An 11016-nucleotide genomic window follows, 5' to 3' on the forward strand; every position below is an offset into this window, starting at 1 on the left:
CCAAACAACCCGCAGAGTTTCAGGGTGACCGTTTGAAAAGGCTCCGTGGAAGCAAGTCGACACAGAACCAGAGTTACAACAGAAGGGCTACGGGCACTTCCTGTGTGACGCTTTAACCCTCGGCTAACTGATGTCCTTGAAGTTCGTGCAAGGGATCGCGATCCACGAGCTTTAAGAGAGGAGCTGCAGGAGAAGAAATACCGTCCAACATCTCCCTCTTCACCTCCTGGGGACTGGATGTGATGGAGGTTCAGCTCTGAGAAAGGGGGTTACTAACATGAGTTCACCCCAAACTATGGCCACGTGAAGAATTTGCTGCGTGCCAATGGCGAAGGGCGGCACAAGGAAGGGCAGATAGCAGGGAATACGAAGCAACACAGGGAAAAGGGGAGACTCACCATTAATCTGCTGGGAGGAGATTTTCTTTTCACTTATTTTATCGTGGCTGGTAAGCAAGACAGACACGTCTCTGTCTGCCAAGAGATTATCGAGAGCGCTGGTTTCGTGCTGGGTGCGTGCTGCGTACGGCTCCTTGGGCATCTGCACCATGAGATTAGGGAGAGCTTGATCCAAGGGGTCCTCTTCTGCGATGTAGGCGTAGGGACAGTACTCTCGCGTCCTGGAGTAGATGTTCGCGTTGTCGTAGCAGTCTGAGCAGATCACCAACGGCGCCACGCCACCTGACAACAGAAAACCACAGCTCTAAGAGGGTAAGGATGCTCTGCTTCCAGCCTCTTCCCTGTCTTGGCATCACCAGCTGTTAGAGCAGCGGTCGGAAAGGCCTTTATACAGCTAACACGGTAACGGAGTGCTCGATGTTTACTGACGGCGCAGGAGGAACACCAGAGGGTCACCACCACCCACATTCCCAACAGCACTGCCCTTCCGTGGCTGGCCAGGGGAAAGCCACGGACATCAGTGAGTGACCTCACGCTCGCTCCTGTTTCATGGGCAAAAGGGTTCCGTGCAGGTCCAGCCAGCTTGGGCTCCAGGCCGAAACAGCCCTGGAAGCAAACCAGGATCGCCATGGGCACAGCAGACCTGTACTCTGTTCGCCTCAGCCCAGGGGCCATCAGGGTGAGCTACTTCAACCCCTTCCTGGCACAGACTCGTGTAACAGGACTACAGACCGGAGGGAGTGGATCACGGACAGATGTGGAACACTTCCATGGAAGGATCACTTTGGGAAGCCAGCCTGTATAGGGATTTCATGGCTCCTCAGCATGGGGATGGTAAAAACCAGCATCCCTGTAGTGATGATGCAAATACCCTGAAGTGTCCAGCAAGGCAGGGAAATAGCGGAGAACCTCACGAGGACTGTGTCGGCAGGGGCAGGAATTTTATGAGAAGGACAAAAGGTCCAGCAATTCATCTTCAAAGCAAACGTTACTTCCTCTACTGCCTGGACTCACAAGATGCCAAAGGAAAGAAACATCCTAAAAACCTACTGTGACATTTAACCTGGGAATTCTCTAATGGCATCCCTGCCTCGCTGAACTGATCCCCAACCCTGGAGCCAAGAGCCTCTGGAGGGACCTCCGGCACCTGAAGGACAGCAGCCAGGGCAGCTGCGCGCACGCTGCTGGAGCAGAAATCCAACGGCACGCACAGAATGCGGCTGCCTCCACAAACCCCAGAAGAAAACAAGGAGAAGCCTCAAACTCAGAACGATCAATGGAAATTTTCGGATCAACCTGAACTCTTCTCTCGGAGGAGACACCTTTGCTGCCAGCACGCGGCACCGGGCTGCTCCGTGCCGTGCTGCCCAGACCGCGCGGCAGCCGCCGAAACACTGGGAATACACGCGGGGGCTGCGCTTACCCTCTGCGCCTTTGTGCACGTAGCTGCTGGCCGGAGGCATAAGCTGCTGGTGGCTTCCTGCCTCTGAGTTACTGTAGCCTTCCTGAGGCTCCGACAGAGTTCCCTGGGAGGACAGGTAGCTGGGAATGTCTGCAGGCAGGTTCATCTCCTCTGCAAGGCAGAATCAACACGACAACATCAACTTAGCGAGGTTTCAAAGAAGCACCGTGATCCACATCAACACAAACGTCACCCGGAATTCCAGCTCACCTACAGCTAACTTTTTCCTACCCTGGTGATTAAAAACCCGGGCAGGTAGTTGGAAACTACCAGGGCCAGAACGGACGTTCATCACTCCAGGCCCTGAAAATGTTTATAAGCTTATTCAAACATTTCCAAACTTTACTGTTTTCCTTCAACGTAGAACAAATCGAGTATATGAGGAATAAAATTAACACGCTGCTGATATTTAAAATAACCCTCTAAAATGAAGGAATTTGGGCAAATCCCTGAAGAGATTTTAGAATGAAATCTTCAGTTCTTCAATCTTATCCATCAGAGATGAATCCAGAAATTTCCCCACTCCTAACAAGCGTTTTGGGTTAAAAGCAGGGCCTTTTGCCCTTTACCTGTGTTAGTGATGCTGTAATCTTCACTCCTCCTCCTCATGTGGTAGATGACGATAACCCACACCAGGGAAGTTCCCACAACGCAGCAGACCACGACAATAATCACGATGCCAACTGTGGTCCAGCCGTCCTCCTCGTGGACGATGCCGCTCTGGGACGAATCGCAGTTTGGGGAAGCCAGGACATGTAGGTAAATATGGCCGCGCTCGGTGCCCAGCGTGTTGGACATAATGCACGTGTACTTCCCAGCGTCCTCCAGCCCGGCATCCACAATGATAAGGAGTTGATTTGCCGCCGCAAAGAAGTGTCGCTCGGTGACGGTGAGAGGGCCGTCATCTTTGGTCCAGTTGAGGCGAGGGGCAGGGCTGCCGCCGGCTATGCACTGCAGGACGGCGGTTTCCCCCCGCGTCACCGTCCTGTCTTCCAGGGGCCTCACGAAGGAAGGAGTTTCTGCGAGGGCGGAGGGAAAGGAATAAATTGTAAGATCATGGGGCAACACCAGCGCGTACTCCGCGATGTTTAAAACTCTGGTCTTACAACCTGAACCTAAACTTGAGCAGTGAAGCACGGGATTCGGGAAATCCCGAGTTCAGCTCGTGTACGGATCGCTGCAAATGCAGCATGGAATTATCCCAGCCAGGGTCTGCTGTGTGTATTCCAACCCGTAATTTGCACACGACCACAATGCCAAGAGTCAGTGTCTTCCAAAAACACCACATTCCAGAAGGAAACTCCTTCCATTATTAGTCCAGTGAAGCACTAGGACAGGTTGCCCAGAGAAGCTGTGGATGCCCCATCCCTGGAAGTGTCCAAGGCCAGGCTGGATGAGGCCTGGAGCAACCTGGAAGGTGTCCCTGCCCCTGGCAGGCAGGTTGGACTGGATGGTCTTTGAGGTCCCTTCCAACCCAAACCATTCCAGGATTCTATGGTTCTGCTCCACGTGGTTCACGTTACCTGCAACTCATTGTTCAGTGAGCACGAGCCACGCGTGCAGAGAAGCTGCGCGAGCCCTGCAGGAGCGAAGGGGCCCGCCCGCCCGCAGAGATGAGCCCCCCTCACCTAGCACGGTCAGCGTGGCGTTTGCCGACAGCCCACCGGCGGCATTCTGAGCCATACAGCTGTAGATGCCCATGTCCTCGATCTTCACATTCGCGATGAAGAACACATCGTCCTCAGGCATGACGTGCATCCTCCTCTCTCTCGCAGCAGGGAAGTCCGTGCCACCATCCTTCTGCCAGGAGATCTGCGGAGAAGGGTGGCCCTCGGCGGCACACTCCAGCCGGGCCATCGCCCCGGTGCGGATAGTAAGATCCATGGGGGTTTTCAGGAAAGAAGGCAGCTCTGGATCAGAGGAGACGTAGTTGCAGTGATTTCAGTACCAGGGGAAAAGCAGGAAAAGCTCTGCAGCTCAGAGAGTATCTGAAGACCAAACCCTGAAACACACCTGGTGTTCTCCCTGAGAGTGAGGAAGATTCGTCTCAACTGCAAAAATTTCCCATTTCTAAGAGTCTATCCTCCAAATTTCAACACAGTATCTACAGTGGCCGCTTAAGATGATCAGAAGGCCAATATTTCTCGCAGGGAAAAGACAGCTTATCCTTCTTCAGCAGCCCTTTGTCACACCTCCCTCCCTGGTAACCTCCCTTCCCTCAGGCCCAACAAACGGGATCATTACGGCTAAAGCTTCGTGACCGATTTCTCAGCTTGTTTCCAGCCCCACCGGTTACTTTGGGCCGAACCCTCCCCAGCTTCACGCGCGCGTGGGAAAGGTGCTTAGTTCTGAGGAGACAGCAGAGGGAGCTTTTAGTTAGAGAGACCTGTGCCTCCGCCTGGCCCGATGGACAACTGTGGTGTAAGGCACCGCAGGGGAGGGATCTGCCCCTTTCGAAAAGCTGACTCAAAAGCAAGAGTTTTTTGGGCCAGCTCTAGTGAAAAATAGGCTTGTAGCTATTAAATAAAGCTTTTCACCTTAACGCCTTCGTTACCATTATGGCTTACCGTTGACAGTCAGCTTGGCTTTGTTGGAGTAATTGGAGCCGAAGTGATTGGTGATGATGCATTGATACTTCCCTTCGTCCGTGAAATTCACACTGAAAAGGTGCAGGACAGTGGTGTATTCCACCACCTCGCCGCTTTGCTGCTGGTACCTGGCAAAATTCTCCACCTCGGCATCGTACAACACTTCGCTGTCCTTCCGCCAGGCCGTGGACATGGGGGAGTCGCTGCTGCTGACGGCGGTGCAGCTCAGAGTCACGTTCATGCCTCGCAGAGCAACGGTGGTCTCGGGATGCACTCTTATCTGCGGTTTAGGGAAGTTATCTGAAAAGGAAGGCGCCAAGATGAGCCACTTTCCTCTCCAACGTCCCATTAATGCTGCAAGAACGCTCATGCAAAAGGCAACGTAAGGAGGGGGAAAGCTCTGGGAGCAGATGTCCTGCTCGAGGTGCACGTTTCAGCTGCTTTCAGTGGGAAATCAACCTGTGGAAGAGGATTAGAACCACGGGCAGACCAAGTGTTGGGAACAACCAGCGTAGGAGCGCGGCCTTGCGCGGCGGCCTGCATTTTGTACAACGGTCAGGAACTTGCTAGGTTTAGATCACACCCAAAAGCCCTGCTCAGCTGAAGAGCCAGGCTATTGTAGAGGACTAAGACTTATTTTCAGAGAGTTTAAGTATCCTGAAGAGCCTTCATGTTCTACAAATACAAAGCACAGCAAGCTGGCAGCTCTCTCTCATCCTACTCGCTGAGTTATTTCAATCCCTAGTACTTCAGACCTTCCCGTAGGCACGCGCAGCGCTCGCTGCCAGGCACCGCAGCACTGATGTCAGAAGCGGGTGCTCGCACCTGCACAGATTGTTATGGCCTTTACCACCAAAAGAAAGAATTGCATACACACAAGGAACGTTCATCAGATCGCACACCCGGAAAACGGAGCAGCAGACTATTCCCAGGTCTGCCACAGACCACCCGTGACTCTGGGCAAATAGTCCCTCGCTTTTCCACCTCACACGTCTGAAACTGTGGCGTCAGAGACCTGATAAATGCTACAGATATGGAGCATCAGAGAATGTGCCAGAGTATCATCCACTCTGGCCTTGCTGGTATGGACAAGAGCCAGCGGGGAGGTGTCTGCAGAGCTAACGGCACTCATGAGCAGGAAGAAGGGAAGCATCATCAGTTTTTCACAGTAACCTACATGGAAATCGATGCAGTCTCACAGAGTTACTCCCTCGAGTCAGCTTCAGTGCTCAAATACCACAAGGCAACGAGAAACAGAACGAAATCCCAAACTGCAAAGCAGACTCTGTGACATGCACAGGCCCACGCGCGCACCACGGCCCAGACCGAGCCGTTTCAGCCCGGTTTCACAAAGGCACCTGCAGAGCCCGGCGTCACCACACTGTCACACCCAAAGTCATTGCGAATACAAACCGCAGACGAAGTCATCGGGGTCCACGCTGAGAAGGCTTTGTCCCGCTAGCCACTCGGGATGAGCACAGCTCACGTTCACGGCCCGCTGCAAGCGGCTGTCTGAGAGCCACGGCGGCAACCATTTCAGCTGGCAGTCACAAAGCAAGCTGCTTGTGTTCAGAATTCTGCAGAAACGGGCAAAACACCAGCGCGATTACAGTTCATCAACTTCACATTTCTAGGTATGATGTCATGCAGCACAACAACTTGCAGGACAGACATTCAGAAATCTCAGGACTTATTCTTTCACGCCTATGGGTATTCCCAAATATGCTGGGCGAGCAGGACTGGACCGAGCCCAGCATTCTGACAAGGAGTGATCTGCTGCCAGGTGAACCCGGCAGCGAGGAGCAGAGGCACAGAGGGATCACACCCGGCTGCTTCCCGCCCCCCCCTCAACGCTTCCTCCCTTCCAAGACACATCAGAGAAGTCTTTAACACCTAAAACGTGTCTCGGCAAACTGCGGGTCTTGCAGACTGAGCCCACCTGGCCAAGATTAACTAATTCACCAACAGCTTTAACACAGATTACACGACATTCAGACTATCTCACAGAGCTGACAGCCTCACGTGGGATTAGTCTCGGCGTGAAGGTCACTTCCATTTTAATACTTCACATGTCTGGAGACCACAAGAGGCTCCAGCAGCTTAAGCATCTGCTGAGCAAGTAAACACTCTTGTCTAGCTGTCAATTCTAAAGCCCTTCCCTAGCCCCAAAAACGGGGAGACACAGTGTTTGCTAACCCCCCTGGAAGATTCCTGATGAATCACTGCTTTTGTCCCCTGTCCACACACTGGGCACCTGCAAGTTCATCAGACACAAAGAACTCCACAGTTCCACGCTGCAAGAAAAACCCTTTTCTACTAACGGCATCCAAGGGAGTGGAGGTGCAGAAGGTATCAAACCTCAGATCTGCCAACTCTGAGCTGACAATTTACCAGCGCTGCTTTAAATATCTCATAATGAAAGCAGACATGCTTCAGTCAGCTCCAGGCAACCCCACGACGGCTGAAGGATGCTCTACAAGGTGGGACTTGTGAAGAGCCTGTAAATAACGCTCGTGAACTTACAGCTCCTTCAGGTGAGCCTGGGCAAACGCATTTTCTTGGATGGACATTACTGCGTTGTTGCTTAAATCTCTGGAAGTTAAGCAAAGAGAACAACCATGGGTAAGTCCGATTTCACATGACGCCTTGTCAAATTCTTCAGAATCTGACAGAAAATACGAGACTGAAGTTGACAAATAGCTACAAGTTCTACAAAGTAAAGTACTTACAGATGTTCAAGTCCTTCCAGGCCAGAGAACGCCCTTTTGGTAATTGATTTAATCTGGTTTCCTTGCAAGATTCTGAAAGACAAAGCACCCCCCAACCCAGAAACCAGTCAATGCCAGTACGACAAATCAGAGCCAAAGGAACTCTCTTTAACTAGTTTTTTCTAATTCTAGCTTAGCTCAAAGATCAAATACTATTTTTTGAGCTTACACGACTGATTTTCCCAAGGGCAGGGCTTCTTTTCCAGTCTTAACTTGGAGATTTGGGTTAGGGATGTGTCAGAAGATAACTTAAGGCAGCAGAATGAACAGTGGTAAGCAGAACGTGGTAGCGGAGCAGCCACTTCCTGACACCAATCTGCCACCATCGCGTCAGCTCCCGAGACCACAGCCTTGTGCCCAGCTATTTGTTACAAGCCATTTCTGTAGCTCCGCAGGATGGAGCTTCCTACAAAGCACGTGGCACTGGATGAAAAATGCATAGTCAGGTACTGCAGAGCTGTTCATTCTACAGTGCTTCATGTTTGCTCAAAAACACTTGGGTTTTGGGGTTTTTTTGATAAGCGGTAACTTTTACCCAAACCAAAGGAGCACAAGAAGTGTCAATCATCACTCAGCAGGACCGGGCTAGTTAGTAATAAATGAAGCCAAATGCCTGCGTCCAACTTCTTCAGATTGGTGCTGCAGGGTGACGCAGTGCTACACAGACCCAGCGCTGCGCAACAGGCCCTGTCGAGAGGTTGCAGCACACAGGAGGAAACAAACACCCTGCACACAGGTGCCAGCCAGGAAGGCTCTTGGCCTCACGTCACTGATTCAGAGTTACGGGATATCCTGCACTCTCCCCGGCTCTGCGCACCCTGGAAGCACGGCTGTTGCCACGGTTTCTAATACGTACAGTTTATCCAGCCTGCCGAGACCCATGAACGCTTCGTTGGCATCTTCTATGGCCCAGGAGATCTCATTGTTCCGCAAGTCCCTGCGGGAGAAGAGCTGTCTTACAAAGCAGCCTGGCAACATCGCCACGACCACGGCCAGTGCGAGCTGGGGAGGAGAGGGGGCCTGCTCTGGTGTTCTGGGCCCTGTCACCCGGAGGGTCTCAGACCTTTGATCCAACCAGGCTCCTCAGAAGGTGAATATCGCGTTTCGGAGATGCACGGGAACACACACTTGAACAAGACCAGCGCCGCAGACAGAACCACAACCAAATTCTGAAGCCCAGCGCCTTGATGTGCTATTTAAGAAAGACCCAGTCCGACTGGGGCTTCTCACGTGACGGACTATTCACCGGCGGCTGGGAGAGGCTCCTGGAGCAAGTTGGCTCATGTAAGTGAATTAACCAATCCACCGCAGCATTAATCTGCCTGAGCACCAGGCTCATAATGGCATTAGCATACTAAGAGATTACACGCAGGTTGTAGCGTGAGGCTGCGGGCATGAAGCAGGTTTCCAGAATGAAGCTGAAATTCTGCTCTCGCAAATCTTGTTACCAGCTAATGGGATTTCGGCCTGACCCCTGCGCAGCACTCCGGCCCCTCGCGCAGAAGGGCAGCCTGAACGGCAAAAGCAACATAACAACACGGCTCGGGGAGGATTAAATGCTTTGTAGAAAGAAGGCGAAAGAAGTTCAGTTGGGTTTTAGCCTGAATGGCAGGGACTGAGCCGAGACTTCCCACCAAAGCCATGGTTCTCGTCTGTTCTGATGCTGCTGTGCACAGAATTCCCTGCAGACAGGAGCGTGCCGACAGGAACACGCACCAAGGCAAAGCTGTGCTGCGTTTTACCAGGTATCACGCAGCTGCTGGATGGAGCTTCCAGTGACACAGAAAGGGAAGACAACTGTGCATCATCTCATACGAACACTGCTGTCCTCGGGCTGAGGGTGGAGAAGCAGTGTCTGCTTTCCCTTGGGTGAGACTAAATCGTGTAGAACACTGGGCTGGGAGAGACTGGGCCAACCTCCAGGCCACTGTCAGTGGAAACGCATTATTTTCTTATTTTTCTTACTCTGAAACATGGATGTCTTGTTCTTAAGACCACGCAGCAGGCGTCTCCCCACTTTACACATATGCACATCAACGTACTTGACACGGACGTGACCTACTAAGAACGACTAGAGGAATAAAATGCCAAATTTATTTCGAAGTTGCTAATTGCTGGGATTTGAAACTTTTTTCTAGAGTCATCTCCAGATCTGCTTCACAATTTCGGACTGTGAATGGAGGAGGTGCAGCAGCGCCACGCTGCTCACAGCACTACGAAGTGCACTAAGGTGTAAACCAGCAGAACTCCACTTCTCGGATACACCTTTAATCCTACCCTGCTCTCATCACCTTGTACTTAAAATACAGTTTTACTGTTTATCATCGTTCACAAAAGCTGCGTTGCAGAGCAGTGGCAGGAGCTGAGCGTACAGAGGAATAGTGACATCAGCCTTCAGGCAACAACGGCACGAACCCGGCAGCAACACGCGTCTCCTGTTGTCCCAAGTACTTTTACACTCAGAGCACTTGGCAAAACGAGTGAGCAAGCCCGAAGAAAAGCCCCTCGTTGTGTGAGCTGAGGAGGTGGCTCCTCACGCTCGGCTGGACACGAATGCTGGGAGCCTCGTTAATCACCGCTGCCCCCCGGCCTGCGCATTCCAGCCCAGGGTGAACGGCCAGCCTTGCCGCTGCTGACACCCCTGAGGAGCCCAGAAAAACCTACTAATTAATCTGCTCTTGTTCTTTGTCATGCTACTTTAAATCTAAGAAATTAGTTTTAATTATTTCATTAAAAGGTTGCATTAAGGTTAACAGAATCCGACTGCCTACATAAATCTCTCTGGTGAGTTTGCTTATTTAAGCATTTATTCAATGAACTGACGGAGGGGTTAGAAACTTTCACTCCTTTCCCAACTACTGCTGCTGAGGATGATTACAACTGCTCAGACCTTCTTGGGACACGGCTCTTCATTACGAGCCAGGACGGAGCCTTTTCTCGTCAGAAACGCCCGACGGCTGCAGCTGCGGCGAAGGGCGCTGGCAAGCGCCGAGCTGCGCCGCTGCCAGCAGGAAGTAATCCTGCTGCACTCCCACAGGCCGCGCCTGGCTTCAGCACGGGGCCAGGGCGGGCTGAGCCGCACCTTCTGCGACCGAGAGCGTCCAGCGCTTGGTGTCCGAGGTTCCAGCCCTAACACCACCGCCGGGATCGAGAGAGGTCCAGGCTGACCGGTCGCCTCGCAACTGGCACTTCCACAGGCTGACCACCCTCACCTCCTCGGAACTGGTGTGACGGCGACTGGGCTCTCGGGGTCACAAAGCCACCGCGTCCTAATGCCACTGAATCAAGCGGTGGGTTTGCTGGAGCTGGGCCAGAACTGGGTTCTCTCGCAGACAGAGAGAACCCGCCACAGCAGCGGGCAACGTCGCACACCCCAACGCCCAAACACCATCTCGGGCTCGCACGGAGCAACGTCCATCGTCTGCAATTCCCAAAGCTTCGCCACAATACACTGAGGTTTCAACTACTCCCCGTACTTACAAGGTTCGAAGATTTGTCAGACCTCTGAACACACCATCAGCGATGTGACTAATGCGATTGTCACCCAGGTTGAGTTTCTCCAGCAAACCAAGTCCCACAAAGGCAGACTCCTTCAGGCGAGTGAGCTGGTTGTACGACAGGTCCCTAGAAACAATGAATATGCACTTTAAGGGCAAGTAGAGGGGGATTAATTAGGAAGATACTATCGAACTCAATTAGCTATTGAGTTCTGATTCATTTCTCCAACAGAACACTTGTAAATATAAGTAAAAACCACAGCATTACCATGGGCCCAACAAGGAAATGAAGCGCTTCCTTTG

General features: G+C 52.2%; 1 protein-coding gene across 1 annotated transcript in view; it reads right to left on the bottom strand.

The window, feature by feature from the left end:
• The window catches only part of LRIG2 (leucine-rich repeats and immunoglobulin-like domains 2), a 14741-nt gene that overhangs the window by 406 nt on the left and 3319 nt on the right, over positions 1-11016 (bottom strand). Inside the window, exons 7-16 of the mRNA XM_010155886.1 lie at positions 10697-10840; positions 8073-8153; positions 7178-7249; positions 6972-7040; positions 5862-6025; positions 4428-4748; positions 3489-3770; positions 2430-2879; positions 1822-1971; positions 399-680 (exon numbers count right to left, since the gene is read on the bottom strand). Of these exons, the coding sequence (XP_010154188.1) occupies positions 399-680; positions 1822-1971; positions 2430-2879; positions 3489-3770; positions 4428-4748; positions 5862-6025; positions 6972-7040; positions 7178-7249; positions 8073-8153; positions 10697-10840 (2015 nt within the window). The remainder of the gene's footprint in view (positions 1-398; positions 681-1821; positions 1972-2429; positions 2880-3488; positions 3771-4427; positions 4749-5861; positions 6026-6971; positions 7041-7177; positions 7250-8072; positions 8154-10696; positions 10841-11016) is intronic.

This window comes from Eurypyga helias, unplaced genomic scaffold (genome assembly GCF_000690775.1).
Source record: "Eurypyga helias isolate BGI_N326 unplaced genomic scaffold, ASM69077v1 scaffold32837, whole genome shotgun sequence".
Classification (NCBI taxonomy): domain Eukaryota; kingdom Metazoa; phylum Chordata; class Aves; order Eurypygiformes; family Eurypygidae; genus Eurypyga; species Eurypyga helias.